The 19,918-nt window shown below is 47.5% G+C and overlaps 1 protein-coding gene across 2 annotated transcripts; it reads left to right on the top strand.

Annotated features, from left to right (window-relative positions):
• Positions 1 to 3,698: 3,698 nt before the first annotated feature.
• GIGYF1 (GRB10 interacting GYF protein 1) lies at positions 3,699 to 19,554 on the top strand. Of its 2 annotated transcripts, XM_027844141.1 has the most exons (28): positions 3,721 to 3,794; positions 5,891 to 5,970; positions 9,480 to 9,637; positions 9,764 to 9,837; positions 9,919 to 10,080; positions 10,174 to 10,303; positions 10,430 to 10,525; positions 10,708 to 10,819; positions 10,950 to 11,058; positions 11,429 to 11,469; positions 11,666 to 11,836; positions 12,039 to 12,289; positions 12,402 to 12,510; positions 12,854 to 12,988; positions 13,130 to 13,221; positions 13,386 to 13,557; positions 13,649 to 13,815; positions 14,061 to 14,161; positions 14,276 to 14,389; positions 14,501 to 14,601; positions 14,929 to 15,011; positions 15,096 to 15,233; positions 15,405 to 15,617; positions 16,231 to 16,412; positions 16,526 to 16,686; positions 16,771 to 16,946; positions 17,066 to 17,195; positions 17,352 to 19,554. In XM_027844141.1, exons 5-28 carry the CDS (start codon positions 10,046 to 10,048, stop codon positions 17,402 to 17,404), a joined length of 3,072 nt encoding a protein of 1,023 aa, XP_027699942.1. In that variant the 5' UTR covers positions 3,721 to 3,794; positions 5,891 to 5,970; positions 9,480 to 9,637; positions 9,764 to 9,837; positions 9,919 to 10,045; the 3' UTR covers positions 17,405 to 19,554. The 2 variants fall into 2 exon arrangements, with proteins under 2 accessions (XP_027699933.1, XP_027699942.1); XM_027844132.1 differs by lacking the exon at positions 5,891 to 5,970 and having other exon boundaries at positions 3,699 to 3,794.
• The last annotated feature ends 364 nt before the right edge of the window (positions 19,555 to 19,918 follow it).

Here is a 19,918-nt window from a genome sequence, read left to right as displayed (position 1 = left end):
ATGGGTTCAACTATCATCTCTATTTGGATGATCCCCAGATCTATAGATCTAGCCCTAATCTCTCCACTAAAGTCCAGTCTTTCATCGCCAACTCCTTGGGACTCTCAACTGGATATCCCTTAAACATCTCAAACATTATTGTCCAAAACAGAACTCATTATATCCTCCTCCCTACCACTCACACCCAAACCCTTCTTTCTTCCCATCTTTCCTATTACTGTAGAGGACAGACACTATTCTTACAATTATCCAAGCTTAAAACCTTAGTGTCATCCTCACTCCCTACATATCCAATCTGTTGCCAAGTCTTATCTTTATTGCCTTCACAAAATCTCTCCTCTATCTTTCCTCTCAACTCACAGCCACCATTCTGGTGTTAGCCTTCATCCTTTCTCACCTGGATTATCACAATAACCTTCTGGTTGGTATTTTTGCCTCAAGTCTCTCTCCACTCCAGTCTAGCCTCTACTCAGAGGCCAAGGTGACTTTCCTCAAGTCCAGGTCTATGTTAGTCCCCTATTAAAAAAATTTTTATTTTATTTTCTTTTGTAGGCAATAGGGTTAAATGACTTGCCCAAGGTCACACAGCTAGTAAGTGTCAAGTGTCTGAGGCCGGATTTGAACTCAGGTTTTCCTGACTCGAGACCCGGTGCTCTACCCACTGTGCCACCTAGCTTCCCCTCTACTAAAAATTTTTTTTGAAAAATCTATCCTATCACCCCCAGGATCAAATATAAAATCCTCTGTTTGGCATCCTACAAACTGCTTCTTACATTTTACTTCCTTCCATGAGGAGGTGGGAGGACTGCCAAGACCTTTTCAGGGCTGCTTTCTCTCTTTTCCTGATCCACTTAACTTTGACCTGTGACTTCAAGAAGCTGTTGCACATTGGCCACACCCTGTTAAAATGTTTCAGCAGACGGACTAAACCAGGTAACTGAGGGGTTTCAAACTTGACAGTGAGTTACGGGGTGCCTACCCCAAGCATGTCAGGTCTTCCTCTTGGTGGAATGGGTGGATGAGAACAATTCATTCTAACGGCCATGAAGGCAGCTGAAGCAGGTGATGTGGAGGGGCTTAGAGATTAGTTAGACATCAAAGACGCCAAGGTCATCCACTGCATCTTGAGCCATCACCAGTCATCTTGACTCTGTCCTGGACTGTGATGATTCTGGAAGAGAGAGTGAGGCTGACTACTTCGTGCAACTCTGCCTCACTTAAATCCGATTTACACATTAATCAAGAGACATCACCCATACCATACCTAAGGAAAGTATGAGAGAAAAGAAGTATTAGACTGACTGTCTACAGAGCCGTTGTGCTGACCTCATTGTTGCATGCCTGTGAAACTAGGAGAGTATACCAGTGCCACACCAGGAAACTGAGTCACTTCCATTTGAATTGCCTTAGGAAGACTCTGAAGATCATCTGGCAGGATAAGATACCAGACACTAAGGTCCTTTCTCAAACTAAATTGCCAAGCATTCAAACTCTACTGCAGAAAGCACAACTCTTATGGGCTGGCCATGTTCAAATGCCAACTGTATGCTTGCCAAAAAGACTATTTTTTGGAGAACTCATACAGGGCAAGTGCTCACATGGTGGTCAGAAAAAGCGATACAAGGACACTCTTAAGGTCTCTCTTAAGAACTTTGGAATCAATTCTGTGACACAGAAGACCCTAGCACAGTGGACTGCCCAGCATGGAGTGCCCTCATCAGAGAAAGTGCCATGCTCTATAAGCAGAGCAGAATTGAAGTAACTCAAAAAAACCTGAGATATGCAAATTTAGAGAATCCACCCCAAATGTTCACATAAACTATTTGTGCCTGACCTGTAGTAGAGCATTCTGAGTTCCTACTGGTCTAATCAGCCACAGTCGGCCACACTGTAACTAGACTCTAACATAATGATATCATTTTGGTCCTCTTCGAAAACAAAGGACAACATCCAACCACCTAGCCAACCAATCCTGCCATGAACCCTATGATCCATCAACACTGTCCTTCTTGCTGTTTCTACCATAGAACACTGCATCTCCTAATTCTGACTTTTCACTAGTAGTCCCTAGTATGCTCTTCCTCACCTCTACCTCCTGACTTCTCAGGCTTCCTTCAAGACAGCTCAAATTCTACTTTCTGCAGGAGGCCCTTCCCAATTTTCACTCCACTTAACCCCACCCCACTAGTGCCTTCCTTCTGAAATTACTTTCCATTTACGTATGTGTATATATATATATGTATATTGTATGTACAACTATTTTAATGTTTTCTCCATTAATTCTAATAAATTAAGTGAGCTCCTTGAGGGCAGTGACCATGTTTTTTCTTTTCTTTGTGTCCCCAGTGCTTGGCACAGCGCCTGGCATATTAGTAAGCCCTTAATAAATACTTGTTGACTGAATGAATACTCTCCTAATTCAGTAGACTGTGAAAAAGGCTCCCTTGTAATACAACACACTAGATAGAATGATGTTCATGAAGTTGACAAGAATGTTTTTGAGACAATCAACTAGCATTTAAACACCTACTATGTGCCAATTACCATGCTAATCTCTAGCGAAACAAAGAAAGGCAAGACAGTTCTTGCTCTTAAGGACCTTCAGTCTAATGGGGGAAACAACTTGCAAAAACAAGATGTACAAACAAGGTAGACTGAAGAAATGATAGAGAGGCAGCTAGGTGTCGAAGTGGATAGAGCAACAGGCCAGAAGTAAGAAGAGCTGAATTCAAAACCACAGTCAAACACTTACTAGCTATGTGACCCTGGGCTAAACCTCTACCTGCCAACTTTCCCCCTCTAAAATGGGGATAGTAGTAGAACCTACCTCCCATGGTTGCTGTATCAATAAGATATTTGTAAAGCGCTTTCCACACCTTGAAGCGCTACACAGATGCTATTATTATTACTGTTGTTGATACTCTTCGCAGTGTTTAAAAGTTCCTTTCACATGCATGATCTCATGTTAGCCTCACGATAATAACTCGGGGAGAGGCGCACTCCCACTCCCCCGTCCCACGTTGCCTCGGGCTGTGTGTACCCCGGCAGGGTCTAGGGTCTCACTCCTCTTTTGTGTGTCTGCTTGCAAGCGACCCTCGTGGATCCGACTCGCACGTCGCCCAGCTAACTCGGATCCCCGGGAGGAGAGACGCAGCTTGACTGCTAATGTTCGAGGTTCGATGACGCCATGAGGCGCCCTGACGTACGTCCGTCATTCCGTCCGTCCGTTCGGAGCAGCAGGGCGGGCCGCCTGTCAGGTGCTGGGGGAGCTGGCGCACTTAATTGGGGGAGTAGTAGGAGGGGAGGAGGAGAGGGCGGTATAAAACAACCAAACAACCCATCCCAACTGGGTCCGGGTCACGTGACGCGCCAGGCTGGGCTCCCCGATCACGTGCAGATCGGTAGGTGCTGTTCCGCGCGCCTACTGGAGCCCCCTTGCGAAGGTGTGTGAGTGTGTGGTGTGTGCGTGTGTCTGCCCGCCCGCGTGGATCTGTATGTGTGGAGCGGGGCCCGGGGGGGGGGGGGGGGGGGTAGTTGTTGGGGGGGACGGGGGGGGTTGGGCGCGGAGCGTTCCCTCGTCACGTGGCTCAAGGCGGGCAGCCATCTTGCTACAAACACAAACACTGAGGAGCGGCTGCAGCGGGAGCGCCAGCGCGCGCCGCCCCCCCTTCGTCTCCCCCCTCCCCCCTCGCCGGCCAGTCTGCCGCGCGCCCTAGCCTCGTGCCACCAACGCCCCGGAACTGGAGCCCGAGCCTGGCGCAGCCTGCCCGGGATCGCCCGCCCGCCCACCAGCGGTAAGGAGCGCGTCCGTCCCATTCAGCCCAGCCCCCCAGCTCTGCCGGGGGGCGCCTGGGGCCTACGGGCCGGCGTCCCCACCCCCAGCCCTCCCCTAACCCCAGCAGCCACTCTAGGGACCCAGGAGGCTGGAGGGGCGGCAGGCCGTAACGAGGCTCGCTACCCCCTCCCCGCTAGGGCCAACCCCTCTTCCCCTGAGGGCGGGACTGGGCGGGCCAGGCCCCTCCTGCATCTCCTGCCGGACGCCCAGCCGCGCGGGGCTCCGGCAGCATCCCGGCTGCCTCGGCCGGAGACCCTGCCCCATCCGGGGCTGCCCTCCAGTCACCCCACCCCCGCCCTGCGTGGCCGCCAGAGTGACCCCGGACCCGCAGCCTTTCTGGGCCCCTTGGGGGAAGGCCCCGAATCTCACCGAGGGGTGAGCTGTGTGCTGCCCGGGGTCCTCTCCACATAGATCTATCCCCCCCCTCCCCAGAATACCCCCCTTCCCATTGTACCCCTGTTTCTTCTCCAGTGAAATAAGGGGGCTGGACCATAGTGATCCCAATTCTAGCTTTGACATTGTGAGTCTTTATTTTTAACGTGGAAATTATTTCCCTATCAACAAATCACCCCAAATTGAAGCTCCCCACCAAAACAATATACTCATCCCATTTCCACAATAGCTCTGACGGTTTTCACAAAGAAATATATCTCTACACAAAGTCATAACCCACACTTTTCTACTCTAGGTCATAAGATCCTAGGTTTAGAGCTGGAAGAGACCTTAGAGTTTGCGAAGTCTAACCTCCTCATCTTGAACTAGGTTTCACTGATTCCAAGCCCACGACTCTGCCTGCCTTTATAGTGTTTGTTTTGTTTTTCCCGTAAAATTTCTTGTCTGGTAGTGACAAACAGAATAGGCACCTTCATGAACCCCATTCTTCTCAGAACTTCAGCCTTTCTGCAGAGTTCCCAGAAATTCGAGGATTCTGCTTTCATAGTGCTGGTCACGTAATACTTATAATAGCCCACATTTAGATAGCAGAAAAAGATTTAGGAAGCAAGACCATCTCTAGAGACTATCTCAGTAAATTATTTGAATTTCTGTCAAAAGAATCCCCTCCCAAATTGCTATTTATTTAGTCCTCATAAAGAGATCCTAACTTAAAGATCATCTCAACCTCATCATCCCTGGCAGTTTATGTCTGCTCTCCTATTCATTCATCAGCATTTTCTTCTGCTAGAGGTGTTAGATCTTTTCAGATAAACAGCAATAACTTGGTATAGTATAACTGAATCTTAGCTGTGCTAATTTCTATTTGTGTTACTTTAGGTAAGTCACTTAATATCTCTGGGCCTCAGTTTTGTCATCTGTATCATGAGAGTACAGGAAGAAATTATTTCTAAAGTTCATGTGATTCTGTGAACATGGTTCCTCTGCCACTATTACCCTTTACCTGAATTACAATCAGACCTAATACCCCAGCTCTTGTTTTTCTTTCAGAATAAGCCACCTGTCTAGGTATCATTTTGATTTATGCAAGTATGCATAGGTTGAGAAATGTTTGGAGGGATTGCTCTGGTAGTGTTTGGTTATGTTTAATCACGTCACATTGGAGCCAGGTTCAGCTGAGAAATCAGGGTCTTCAGGGTACTTGTTGGTGATTAGACTGGAGAATCAAGTTTGGGCTACCTGAGAGATTGTGGGAACTGATGGACTTTGAATCATTAGGGAAACTGGATTCTTGGATTTTAACCCTGTGACTGTTACTCAGGTTATATACTAAAATTTTTTGTACCTGGGAATTCCTAGAAATAATAATATAAAAATGTAAGTAACTGGGAAGGAAGGGATTGGGGAGAATTTTTAAGTGGTGCATTGAACCCTTGTCAGATCTTGGAAGTAAAGTGAGGAACAGCAATCCAGCAGATAAAATTTCAGAAACTAAAATATCCCAAGGAATTAGGGATGGTGAAAGAAGAGTTGCAGGTGATATAAAGTCCTCTTCAGCCTGTATCTGGGGACAGGAATCCTTGTTTTAGGGAGCAACAACTATCTCTTAGCACAGTGTTTTGCACGTGGTAAGCAACTAATAAATATTTTTAATTCATTCAGATCCCATCAACTTGGAGGAAATCAGTGGAAGAGCTCAAACAAAATGAAAGGATGTGAAAGCGCTTCAGCACTGTACAAATGTAAATTATATTGATGGTTTCAGGAAATAAGAGTTAGGGGACAGAGATGCTTGCGCCCCCCCCCCCCCAGACTATGTCCTTTTCTAAGCCGCAGAGAAACTTTTCAACAGGATAGGAGAAAGGTCTAGTCTTTTTGAAATAGGGGGAATCTTGAAGACCCAAGCAGAGACAGCTACTCTGGATATTAGAGATTTGAGTGAGATTTTTCTGTCAACCACTTATAATTAGAGCTAAGTTTAGAGTATTGGGAAGAAAGTATTTCAAGGATCTAGAATCGTAATGGTTTGAGTCCATCCTCCACCAATGAAGATTTTAATCTCCTTTGTGATTTAGTTATTTTCAAAAGTTCCTGTGGCCAAAAAAATATCACTTGTGGTCGACCTAGTGGTGAACCTCTGCCACTTAGCCAGTCTTGCCCTCAGACAATACATACAGTCTGACAGAGCTGGTGCTTTGTTGGCATGGTTTTCAAGAACACCATGGTATTCATACTGTGATGAGGCATTGACATAGAACTTGTGCTAAATAGACACTTAATTCCCACCTCCATCTTTCTTTTCCTTCCTGTTTCCTGGTAAGAGCAGTCCTGGCAGACCTGACACTAGCTCAGACTGATTGGTTCATTTACCATTGTCCTATTTTCTTGGTCTTCCTCCTGTATTCATAGAGAAGAAAATTCAAAATGAGACCCTGCTCTTGTGTGTGTGTGTGTGTGTGTGTGAGAGAGAAGGGGAATGAGTCTCAAGGATAAAGAGAAGTTGGGAGAAGTGAAGAATATGGTCATTAAGTTCCAGGAGAAGAAAAGAAAGCTAAACTATATGTGATTCTCTTCCTATTACCTTGAATCTGACAAAATTTTAGGACATTTGATCCTTAGTTCCCTAACATTCTGTCTTTCTTTCTCCCACCCTTCCCTTGCTCTGCTTCCTTCAGTTCATCTCAGCACACATTTTAAGCAACAACTGTGTACTGGGATAGGACATCTAAATTTAAAAAACTATTCTTTTCCCGAGGATCCTCCTATCACAATTTCTTCATCCAGTGTACAGTGCTTCTCCATTACTGCAGATGGGAAAACTGAACCATTGTGAATTTAGGACTCTTTCTCTATATGTTGTCTTCCTTTGTGATTTCATCAGCTTCCATGGGTTCAATTTTGCTTCAGTTAAACAGACAGCTCCCAGATTTCATATCCAGTCATAATCTTGCTCTTGAACTCCTGTCCTATATTACCAGCTGCCTGCTGAATATCTCTACTTGGTTGTCTTGGAGGCACCTCAAATTCAACATGTTCGAAAAATAACTTATTTCATATTTCCCATCTGAAAATCCATACTTCCTCTAAACTTACACATTCTTGTTAATGGCACCACCTTCCTTCTAGTCACCCAGGTTTACAACTTTGGAGTTATTCTTCTCTTCCTCAGTCCTCATATCAATCAATTTGCCACATCTTATTTAGCCAGCCTCCCAATATTTCTCCTATCCATTCCCTTGTCTATACTCACACAGCTTTGACCCTAGCTTATGCCTTCATCAGTTTTCCCCTGAACTATTGTGAGGGTTCCCAGTCTCTCCTTTTTTCTAGGCCAGCTTCCAACTTGATATTCCTAAAACACAGATCTAACCATGTGACACTCCCCCCAGCATGTACACAAGTCTTCAGTAGCTCCCTATCATAGGATAAAATATAAAATAATCATTCTGTCATTTAAAGATCTTTATGATCTTGGCACTCGCTCGCTCTCGCTCTCTCACTCTCTGTTTCTTTCTCTGTCTGCCTCTCAGTCTTAGACATATGATTTATATTTCCTCGTATAAAAAGAAGTCTGTCCTTATTGAGTCCCTTGTAATTAGTCTTTGATGTTTACCTTGCATTTCTCTTGGATATTGTATGTCAGATTTTCTATTGATTTCAGGTCTTTTTGCAACACAGTCTGAAAGTCTGGCAGTTCATTAAATGTCCATTTTTTTATTCATCCAAGATTATGCTTAACTTTGCTGGGTATGACTTTCAGCCGTAACCCCATTTCTTTTGCTTTTCGATGTATAGTGTTCCAAGACCTTGGGTCTTTTAGTACAGCTACTGCTAGATCTTGTGTGATTCTAATTGTGGCTTTGTCATATTTGAATTGGTTTTTTTCTTGTTTTGTTGCTTGTAATATTTTCTCCTTAGGCTGGGGATTTCATAATCTAGCTATGATATTCCTATAAGTTTTCCTTGTAGGGTCTCTTTCAGGTGCTGATTGGTGAATTTTTTCTTATTAGTCTTTATTTCTTGAAAAGGAAAATCTGACAACAGTACATGTGCATTGGAATAGTCCAATAACAGAGGAAATGAAGACAGCTTTACCTGTTTTCCCTGACTCCCTAATTACACTTGTGAGAATTTTTTCATATATTCTCTTCTTCTTCCTTCCCATCTTCTCATCTTTTACTTTTTAGATGCACAGATCTTATACCTTATTCTTTCTCTCCAGTGGCATAAAAGCCTTCAGTTTCTCTCCTTTAATTCCTATTTCTCCAAGCAAAAGAAGTTTCTACCCAGTAACTACTTCTCAACTTTTTCTTCCTCTCCCTGGGGGAGGAAGGGAAGCTTTGGAGAGTGGCTCAGTGGTCCATTCCTGTCAGATAACTTACATCTTACCTTTGAATGCCCTTCTGAACTTTTCCATCTCAGTTAATTCAGAACTTGATTCTTTCCAGAACTTGCAACAAGCATTTATTAAACGCTATGTACCAGACACTGCACTAAGTGCTAGGGATTCAAATATAAACAAACAAACAAAGAAAAAAAGACACTTGCCCTGTGTCTACCAGAATTCCTATCAATAATTCCTATCAATACCCTTTAAGGAGCCTCCCTTCTCTGTGCTTCTTCCTATTCTTGGTCCCTTTCCTTCAAGTGTCCTGTTTATCATGAGAACAGGTTTCTCCTCTATTTTCCATCATATTGTGTCTATATACAGCCAACTCTTCTCTGATTATGTCTGGATTTAGTTTATCCAGAATACGAGTCCTTAATCATGGAACACTTTGGCTGGTTAAGCCCTATGGACCCCTTCTCAGAATAACGTTTTTAAATGTGTGTGATAAATACATAGGATTACAAAAGAAACCAATTATATTGAAATCATTATCAAAATATTAACAGTTCCAAGTTCACATATTGCCTGAAATCTATCCTTGTACCCCAGGTTAAGAACTCCTGGTCTAGACTCTCCCCCTTCCCCAACTGAGCCTTTCACAGAGTGGCTTATGAAGTAATTTTTCATCCTGTCCTTACTCTACCTTCCTCTGTAGGGATGCTGGTCATTTGGCAGTATGTAATGGGAGAGAGGGATGGAAAAACTAGGGGCTTGGGTAATCCACACACTGGATAAACGGCTCCTAAGTTTTTAATGTAGGCAATAATCTGTACTCTGGGCAAAAGTAGGTTTTGAAATGGTCTGTGAAATTGTGGTGACTGAAAAGTCAAGAGCATCTTTTCTTCTTCATCCCCTCTTAAGGAACTTTCCCAGATGTGAAGGGCCCCTGGTCACCATTATATTAAGGACCGTATCTGATAACTGGTGACCCCTGGCTCAACCCCTTATACCAGCCTCTGCCTGAAGAGAGCCATCTCCTCTATTCCCTGTCCCCAGGTACCTGGGGGACAGATTGCCAGGTAAGCTGTGGTTCGGAGTGAAGGACCAAGAACCTAACCTGGTATCTCCAGAGAGGTCCCATTCAGGGCCCAGAGAGGAAAAAATGATCAGATTTATTGAACTTGTCCCTTTTTTTCCACCTTCAGGTTATCCTCCTAGATTGGTTTGTCTCTGGCCATCTTATGTTGTGAATGGCCCTGCACAACTGTCTATAATCCAGGTATTCTAAAGCAGCCTCTAATTTTATTCCCAGACTCTGGTGCCCTTGATTGATCCCTTTCTCTGATTTCTTGTTCCCCAGTGCACCATCTTCCTTCCTTGTTTCCATTTAAGTGTTTGGATATCAAGTGTCAAGCCTCTACCTTCCTGTCACACTCTCCCCATCTCCTCCCAGCTTCCAGCCTTCAGGAAACTCAAGCAGCTTCACAATGGCAGCAGAAACTCTCAACTTTGGGCCAGAGTGGTAAGTTGGGACCTATTCTGTGAGGGTAGAAGAACCATGGGGAGAAGGGAGGGATTTCTATGACCTTACATGTGCTTACCTACTCTGCCTTAGGCTTCGGGCACTGTCAAGTGGGAGTACTGTGATCTCCCCACCTTCTTCCCCTGCCATGCCTAAATATAAGCTGGCTGAGTATCGTTATGGGCGTGAGGAGATGCTGGCACTCTATATCAAGGAGAATAAGGTGGGTAGGCTTCCCCAAAAGAAAGTCTACCGAGAGAAACTATTTTGTTCTATAGCGTGTGTACCTCATTAGGGAAGTGTGTGGGGATATGTAGTGTCTCAGTTTTTCTACTTCTGGGACTAGCAGATTCCAGATGAATTGCAGGACAAAGAATTTGCTGCAGTGTTACAAGAGGAACCACTGCAGCCATTGGCATTGGAGCCTCTGACAGAAGAAGAGCAGGTGGGCTTAAGAACTAGATAACTATGTTTTAGAAAGTAAATGAACAGGAAAGTCAGATACCTGGTTTTGGGGAGGGGGAATGACTTCTGAGGGTGGGGTATTAGGGTGGAATTGGAGAGAGCCAGGTGTTGGGGAAGCAGGTTACCCTGGGTTCTCATTCCCAACATTGGCTCCTTCCTCAGAGAAACTTCTCCCTGTCAGTGAACAGTGTGGCTGTGCTGAGGCTGATGGGGAAGGGGGCTGGCCCCCCCCCAGGTGGTATCTCTCGTGGCAGAGGCAGCACGAGGAGCCGAGGTAGTAGGGGTTTACTGGGATTTCTGTAGGGTGATGGAAGTGGGTCAATTGATTCTAAGGATTCCTAATAGTGGAGTCTGGTAGGTTCCTCTGCCAACCAGTTTATGGTGTCTAGCTTTTCTTTTTCCAGGCCGAGGCAGAGGTGATAGTGGCTTTTACCAAAGAAGCATTGAAGAAGGAGATGGAGCTTTTGGACGCAGTCCTCGGGAGATCCAGCGCAGCCAGAGTTGGGATGATAGGTATGGGCTGAGAAAAGGGAGGAATATATAGACAGAGAATAAGTTGGGCAGAGAGGTAAGGTCGCTGGAAAGCCTATTATTTTTCCTGTATCTTTTTGGACCCTTTGTTAAATTCACTTCTGGTCCTGTGTTTTATTCATACTTTCTTCTCCACCCTCCCCCCCTTTCCCACCCCCCCTCCCATTCAGATTCTGTTTTAAGTCTCAAATGTTCCTTTCACCTAGGCTTCTTTCTCTAGCTGCCCTTTGTCCCCTCCTGCTTTCTTATTACAAAATGGCTAGGGGTCTGTAGAACTTTATACAGTTCAGGGTAATAGGGATTTTTTTTTTTGTTTGACCTGACATCTTTTCCACTACTTTACCTCTTACAGAGGCGAGAGGCGGTTTGAGAAGTCAACAAGGAGAGATGGAGGTACAGAGGATGTGGAAGGAGTACAGTTGGGTTAAGCCTGGGAGGGAAGAGGATTGGGGACTCCTCTTGAAAGAAGCTTTGGGAATCAGTGTGCAATCAATGAATGCCTCATTTTCTAGTAAGGTTCATATTAAAGGGTCTTCCATACACCCCTCCCCACCCTAATCTTTTTAATAATTCTTTCCACTATTCCCAGTACGTTCTGGGTTTGAGGAGGGAGGATCAGGACCCCGGAAGGAACATGCCCGCTCAGACAGTGAGAATTGGCGTTCTCTGCGGGAGGACCAAGAAGAGGAAGATGAGGGCAGCTGGCGACTTGGGGCAGGTCCTCGTCGAGATGGAGATCGATGGCGTTCCACCAGTCCTGGTGAGGGGATGGGGAAAAATGGCATGGAGGTTAAGGAGAAATCCCTGCTGTTTTAGAGTCCTAAGGCAGAGAAGAGGGAACTGTAGAAAATCCTGAGATGAGGAAGTATCTAATTGGACTTCAACATTTTTTCCAAGATTATTGGGGTTAATCAGAACTATAGAGTTCAGATACTGATCCTTTACCTCCTTTTGTTCCTCAGATGGTGGACCCCGATCTGCTGGCTGGCGGGAGCATGGGGAGAGGAGAAGAAAATTTGAGTTTGAGTTGAGAGGGGAGCGGGGTGGGGGTGTCGAGGAAGAGGGGCGGGGTGGGGGAGGCTCCCACCCCCGGAGGTCTCGGGGTCCTGATGGCTTTGATGATGACAAGGATGGACTCCCTGAGTGGTGTCTGGAGGATGAAGATGAGGAAATGGGCACCTTTGACTCATCTGGGGCCTTCTTGCCCCTTAAGGTATATTAAGAGAAAGATTGGGAAAGATTGGGCTGGGAGAACTGGTAGTAACCTCTACCATGACTAGGTCTTCTTATTCTTCATCCTTCCTCCCCCAAAATAAATGGTACAGAAGGGTCCCAAGGAGCCAATCCCTGAGGAACAAGAGCTTGACTTCCAGGGTGTAGAAGAAGAGGAAGAGGAGAAGTTGGATGGGCAGAATGGAGAGGGAACTGAGTCAGGTGATACTGAAGAATGGAATGGAGAAGATGTGGAACTTGAAAGGCTAGGGAATAAGATAAGATACTGTGATGGGTTTACTGAAAGGGATGGGATCAGACTGACTATCTGATCACCAGTGGGGTGGGGCCACACTTCCAGTGATAGAAGTAATACTGGATGCCAATCAGAAGTCCATCTTCTTCCACTGAATAGTTGTGTAGCCCTGGGCAAAAGATGATGATTTCTCTGGCTTCATTTTCATCACCTTTAAGCTATTTATGTGCAGGGACCATGTTCCCTCTCTTTGTATCTTAGCAAGTTGTATGATTTTTATGGTACTTTCATATGACACTTCTCTCTTAGGCATGGAGCCAGGCCCACTGCCCATCCAAGAGGAGAAAATGCATCCTCCCTCCCCTCTGCCTACTCTGGATCCTCTCTGGAGACCTGATGGGGAAGGGGATGAAGCTGTTGAGAAGGATCTTCCAGTGTTTGAAGGTATTAGAAGGCAATGATTTTAGGGGTTGGTGGGAACACCCTTGGGGTGGAGCAGAGTTTTTTGTTTCAGTTGCTCTAGAGCTGGAGGTAAGTTGTGTGGGCATATGCTGCTTCCTTATTTTCCCCGTTGTCCTTTCTTAGGGGATGAAACTAGAGTGAACCCTGAGGCTGGTTTACCACCTGGTTCTCCTGGAGACACAGAAGATGATGAGGGCATGAAACATCTGCAGCAGGTGATGAAGGGGCTGCTTGAGGACTCCCTAGCCCATAGGTCTTACCTTTGCCCACTTTCAGTTTGGCATGTCCCTAACTCTGACTGGCCGTTTCCACCTTTTTGCCCCTCATCCTGCTCTGGCCTCAGCTGTTAACCCCATGTTTTTCCTCCCTGGGGTCTTAGGAGGCGGAAAAGCTGGTAGCGTCACTGCAGGAGAGCTCCCTAGAGGAGGAACAGTTCACAGCTGCCATGCAGGGCCAAGGACTTCGACTCTCAGCTGCTGCTGCTGCTCTTCCACTCAGCCATGGGGCTGCCCGAAAGTGGTTCTATAAAGACCCACAGGGGGAGATTCAGGGTATTTCAGAGGGTGAGGGAGTTTAGAGGTTGGAGAAAGGACGTCCATGTGCTTAGTTTCTCTTCATCTCAGTGTTTTCTCTCTGGTCTAGGTCCCTTCACAACACAGGAGATGGCAGAATGGTTCCAAGCTGGCTATTTCTCCATGGCATTGTTGGTGAAACGGGGCTGTGACGAAGGTTTCCAGCCTTTGGGTGAAGTTATCAAGATGTGGGGGCGTGTGCCCTTTGCCCCAGGACCCTCACCTCCCCCACTGCTGGTAAGCACACTTAATATACTGCCCAGGGCACTAGAGTCTGTATGAGAAAGATACCTCATGACGGGTGACAGGAAAGACCCAGGAAAATTCTGGTTAGGAGATAGGAAGTGAGAAGGTTAGGGGTTCCTTGGAAAGAGAGGAAGAGTGTTTCTTCTGGAGTGCTTTCCCATGGTCTCTAGTGCTCTCTTCTTCCCACCGCATTGAGCCTTGTTGCCTCTATGTTTCGGTCTCTGTCCATCTCTCAGGGAAACATGGATCAGGAGCGACTGAAGAAGCAACAGGAGTTAGCAACAGCTGCACTGTACCAGCAGCTGCAGCACCAGCAATTCCTTCAGCTCATCAACAGGTAGTCCTGAGGTGGGTGGGCAGAGGTAGGGGGTCCCTTCCCTCAGCTCTGTGGAACATAGATTTGAAGTCCTGCCACAAGGATTAGAAATTGACTGTCCTGCATACTACCCAGCCGCCAGTTCCCACAGTGTGCACTCCAGCAAAAGGCAGCTATGGGAGACCTGACGCCTCAGCAGCAGCAACAGCTCACTGTGTTTCTGCAGCAGCTACAGGCTCTCAAACCCAGGTATAACCGGGACATGAGATCTTTCTCCCTTCTCCCGTCCCCAGAATGTGAAAGGAAGGGTCATATTTAGGAATAAGATTAGGGTCCTAAATCAGACCTATTCCTTCTCAGAGGTGGGGACCAGAACCTCCTTCCAACGATAAACCGTTCCTTGTCGGTGCCAGACTCGGGCACCCTCTGGGATTTGCATACCTCAGCTTCATCACAGTCAGGTTTGTATGTGACCAGACAAGGCCATCTGAGTCCTTTCCTACCTCTCCTCTGCTGTTCTACCGTTCTACCTCCATCTAAAAAGTATCCACTTTCATATCAAAAAGGAGCCTCACTCAAAATTTACCTTCCTTCCCATTCCTTGCTGGAAAGCCGGGAAGCAGTTGATTCCCCTTCACCTAGAGTAACATCCATCAACCTCACCAACCTCAGAGACCTGACCTAACCCCATTCCTCTGATAAGCATCCCTTTTCTGAGCAAAAGGCCTGCAGGATAAAAAGATCTCTCTTTGAAAATGACTCTTTTCTCTTCCCTTGCCTCTTTTCAGGTGGTGAGGCCAGTTTGTGGGACATACCAATTAACTCTTCGACTCAGGGTCCAATTCTAGAACAACTCCAGCTGCAACACAAAGTGAGTCACTTTAAGACTGAACATACGGGTGGGATTGACGCAAGGGCCAGAGGACTGGGCTCTGTATGCTGTTTTCCTTCTCAGCTCCAGGAGCGGAGAGACGTGGAACTCAGGGCAAAACGAGAGGAGGAGGAACGGAAACGCCGGGAAGAAAAGCGGAGGCAGCAGCAGGAGGAACAGAAACGGAGGCAGGAGGAGGAGGAGCTGTATCGGCGCAAGCAGGTAGGGAATGTAAGGGGGGCAGCTCCTTCCTAAGACTAAAGAATTTGCTGTCAGGAGCTTCAGCTTCATCCGTTCTTAAGAGTTACAAAGGGACCTTAATCCCTGTTTAGTCAGATCCCCTACTTTTGACTTAGCAAAACCTCCTTGACTTAAACATGTGTTTCTTCCCAGGTTCGGCAGCAGGAACTACTCTTAAAGCTGTTGCAGCAGCAGCAGCAGGCAGTGCCTCCATCCCCAGGCTCCCCTCCTCCACTCTGGGCTGGCCTGGCAAAGCAAGGCCTCTCAATGAAAACCCTGTTGGAGCTACAGCTGGAGGGTGACCGGCAGTTGCACAAGCAGCAACATCGAGAGCCTCCTCGAGCCCAAGCCCCAACCCAGCGGGCGGTAAGCCAGAGCCAGATCTGAACAATCTGAACATAACCCCTCCTTTGAGGTCCCCTCATCTTCTTTCGCTGTCTTTTCCACCCCATCTCATCTATACCATATATGAGAGTGATACCTTAGAACCTGAGGGGAACCATCTTCGCTATTGCCTTCAGCTTCCAAGGGTGACCTAGAGCTTGATGGGAAGCAGAGTACATCTAGAAGTAGAGGGACACCCAAGTGCTCATCGCAACACCCCCCCCTTTATTATTCTATTTGTTTTGTTTTGGAGGCAGTTGGGATTAAGTGACTTGCCTGGGGTCACACAGCTAGTAAGTGTCTGAGACCCTATTTGAACTCAGGTCCTCCTGACTCCAGGGCCAGTGCTTTATCCACTGTGCCACTTAGCTGCCCCCTTCCTCTTATTCTAAAGCCCAGTTTAATTTTTAAGATCTTCCTTTTTTTTGTTTTTTGTAAATATGTGCCCTTTACCTCCTGCCTCCCCTTCCCCATCCCCATCCAAATACCAAAAATAGGTTTCTCCCACCCAACTCTCTTGGCAGCTGTTCTAGAAAGCCTTCCTATCCTATTGTTCTTACTAATCTGACTTTCCCTACTCTCTGTGTTTCTGCAGCATGGGGGCCTGGGCAGCGCTCCTCTATCCCAGTGGGTGGCAGAGGCAGGACCCCTATGGGGTGGGCTAGAGAAGAGCGGGGGCAGTGGAAGTCTGGGGCTCTGGGAGGAAACACTCAAGGGCAGCAGCAACCTGGCCAGGAGCCTGGGCCTCAAGAACAGCCGAAGCAGTCCTTTGCTCAGGTGGGTGTGGGGCCTGATTTAGTCTGGGAGGAAGGAGGGCAGGGAAGCAGCAGGGTAAAGGATGGGGCAGGGTCAGCTCTGAGCCCTGACTTCACTCTGTTCTTCTGACACAGTGATTCCTATGGCCACCCTTCTGGCCGACCTGGGCGAAAGAAGACAGATGAGGAAGAGAAGTTGCTGAAGCTGTTGCAGGGCATTCCTAAGCCCCAGGATGGCTTCACCCAGTGGTGTGAACAGATGCTTCACACACTGAGCACCACTGGGAGCCTAGATGGTATGGACAGGGCACAGTGGGAGAGCCAGGGACCTGTATAACCATACTCAGGTGGTCCCTGATATTTCCCACAAACCCCTACAGTGCCCATGGCTGTGGCGATCCTGAAAGAGGTGGAATCCCCTTATGATGTCCACGATTACATCCGGTCCTGTCTAGGGGACACGTTGGAAGCCAAAGAGTTTGCCAAACAATTTTTAGAGCGGAGGGCCAAGAATAAGGCTAGTCAGCAACGGCAGCAGCAGCAGCAGCAGCAGCAGGTGGGGGTCCACAGGGACTAAACCATGACCAGTGGGGGACCAGTGCTCTTTGCTCTGGTTATAAAATAATGGAATTGATGTCTCTCAGCTTTTCTTCTGATCATCCTTTGTCTTTACAGGAGGCATGGCTCAGTACAAGCTCCCTACAAGCTGCTTTCCAGACCAATCATAACACGAAGCTGGGCCCCGGAGAGGGCAGCAAAGCTAAGAGGAGAGCACTGATGCTGCATGCAGACCCCAGCATCCTGGGTAGGTATGATGGTTGAGGATCCCCTCCTGTGGAGCCAAAACTGGGTTGGGGAGGGGGTGCAGTATGTGTGAGAGCTGTAGGAGCAATGGAACAAGTTGGTGACAGTCTGAGAGAATACTGAGTTTATTTTCAAATCCCTTACTCCCTGGCCCCAGGCTACTCCCTGCATGGATCCCCCAGTGAGATCGAGAGTGTGGAGGACTACTGAACAGCCAGCCCCCCAGCCCCACCTGAGGGGGGGAAGGAGGTGGCTTGGATACCTGGGACCCTGAGCCTGGCCAGGTTCCCCCTGGATAGGGGGAAGGCAGAAGCTGGAGGAAAAAGAGGCAGAGTCCTCAGCACTTGTTACAAACCACATGATGCACCTTAACTCACCCACCACGAGGCACTTTACAGATTGGGGGGGGCTGGGGGGAGGGGGATTTTTTTTTATTAAAACCTGAAGAAAATGTTAAAAAAAAAAAAGCCAACAAAAAAAAAACAAGACTTTCCCCTCCCCTCCCAGTACCCTTTCTCCCCTTTGGGAGTTGATGGGTTTGGGATCTGATGGGGGTGGCAGTGGAGTCCCAAGGGTCCCTTTTCTAAAAAATGATGAGAGGGGAGGGTGGGTTCTGATTTAAAAAACAAAACAAAACACTGTTTTTTGGGGGTGATAAGGGAACTAAGGCCCAGGGACCTGCCTAGTCCATGTTCCTCCTCCCCTAGGCTGCACTTAGCCTTTGCCACCCCATACACCAGCCCTCTGTGTAACTGGAAGCTTGGGCAAGAACAGTTTGCACAGTAGGGTCTCCTTTGACTCTGTTGGACCCGCTGTGAACTGCTTGGGGTGGTTCCTGTGATTGTTGCTGATGTTTCTGGGGGGCAGGGACTGAGGAAGCCATCCCTGCTCTGCTGCTTTAGGGGTAAGTTGCACAAATCTGATGGGCCCACCAGCCTGTTCCCCTTGGCTGGGTAAGTAGGAATGGGGCCTTGTGTCAGTGTTAGCCCTATTAAGGGAGCAAGAAGCAGTGACCCAAGTTGAGGGGCTTTCTTCCATCTCTGCCGTTTGGGGGGTGGGGGGAGGGACTAATGCTGGGTAACCCAGTTCCCCAGTCCCCCATATGAATGTATTTTTTGGGATATGGCACCTATGCCCTGTGCCCTACTCCTCAGTTTTTGGCAGAAGGAATAGGAAGTGGACAGCCCTCTCCAGTAGCTGCCCTCCCTTTGAGGTAGAAGACTAGGAACACAGGGAAAGGCAGCTTGGAGAAGGGGTTTTGGGGGTGGGGGGAAGGGTGTGCTTCACACAACTTAAATTTGACCAAATTGGAGAGGAACAAATGGTCTCTCTCTACTCCCCTCTCCCTTTTACAAATACTGTGATGGGGGAGGGCGGGAGGGTATCAAGACATGTCTGTCTGTCTTGTATAAGGGTAGGTTGGGATTTGTTTCTTTTTTCTTTTATCATCTAATCAGTATCCATCTGGGTTTCTTACATTGTCTCCCTAACATTATCCACACTGCTCTCAACCCCCCAGAGTGCACAGTATTAGGCTAGGGTTCTGCCTCTACCTCCCCCTCATGAATGTACTTGTTCCCCTACCCTGGGGGAGGAGGGGAGGGGGAAGAGCAACATTACCCCCTTGGATCCCATATTTTTTTATTTTATTTTTGCACCAAAGTGGCAACTGGTTCAGAGTTGGTCATGGCCTTGGGTGGGGGAGGCTCCCCTACTTGCTTCCCCTTGGCTTCTTCAACAGTGTTAGTGTCTGTGTAATACTCTCTAAAGCAATAATGGGGATGGGGGGGAAATGTGTTTTTTTTTTTTTTGGTTGCTGCTGGCCTCCCTGACTCCCCCTTCCCTTCACTCCCTGCCCCCCTTCTGCCAGTATTTAGTGGCATTAGAGGTGGGGGAGGGCTACTATTGTGACTGAATGTAACCACCCCCCTGCCACCAGTGTGTGTAGGGAGGCTGATTATCCCCGTCCTTGTGTCTTCCCCTTCCCTCCCCCAGCTGAAGAGACTTTGAACTTAGGGGACCCTTGAGCCTGGAGTGGCCTTAACCCTGTGAGGAAGCTGGAGGGAGGGAACCCCCACCCCCCCCCCCCTTCTGAGAGTGGTTAATGTTTACAAATCTCTGAGCCCCTCAGCCCGGGGACTCTGTACCCTGTTTCCATCCTATTTCCCTCTACCACCTCCCACAAACGGGTCTTCCTGGGCCCTGGCTGCTCCCTCTTTTCTGGGGCAGGGGCAAGGGAGGGGCCAGTCTGTTCGGTCTGCCTTTTTGCCCATACCCCAAATTCTATGTGACAATACCCCTCACCCCCCCCATGTAAATACCCATCCCACCCCTAAATAAAACTTAGTGTGTGTTCTCCCCTTATGCCTCAGCCGTCTCTTTATTGGGGGTGGAGGGAAGACAGAAGGGGGTCATGTCAACTTAAGGGACTGGAGCCAGTTTGCCCCTGGGACAGTAGTCCCAGGACCATCTATCGAGAAAAGGATTGCAACTCCTTCAGGAGATACAGCTAGTCTACCCACCAAGGATATTTTCTTTAGACTTTACTTGTGGCTTAGGTAAGGAAACTCCACATCCTCATCTTTTGAAATCACTTGGGCCCTGTGAGAAGGGGGCAGAATTGCAGCCTCTAACCTTCCCTCAGATCTCAAGATTCTCATCAGTTCTTTAGGTTGCATGATATATACTTGTGGCTTAACTGCTTATACTACGTACTCTTTTGTC

This window comes from Vombatus ursinus, unplaced genomic scaffold (assembly GCF_900497805.2).
Source record: "Vombatus ursinus unplaced genomic scaffold, bare-nosed wombat genome assembly UNPS02005197.1, whole genome shotgun sequence".
Classification (NCBI taxonomy): Eukaryota; Metazoa; Chordata; class Mammalia; order Diprotodontia; family Vombatidae; genus Vombatus; species Vombatus ursinus.
Note: the sequence above shows the minus strand (reverse complement) of the source record. Positions and strands in the feature narration are given on the sequence as shown.

Bases quoted from the DNA above. Each gene is read 5' to 3' on its own strand.
- GIGYF1 (XM_027844132.1), top strand. From the start codon at position 10,046: ATGGCAGCAGAAACTCTCAACTTTGGGCCAGAGTG. The intron at 13,816-14,060 runs GTAAGCACACTT...TCCATCTCTCAG, and splicing joins CCTCACCTCCCCCACTGCTG to GGAAACATGGATCAGGAGCG. The intron at 16,413-16,525 runs GTGGGTGTGGGG...CTTCTGACACAG, and splicing joins CGAAGCAGTCCTTTGCTCAG to TGATTCCTATGGCCACCCTT.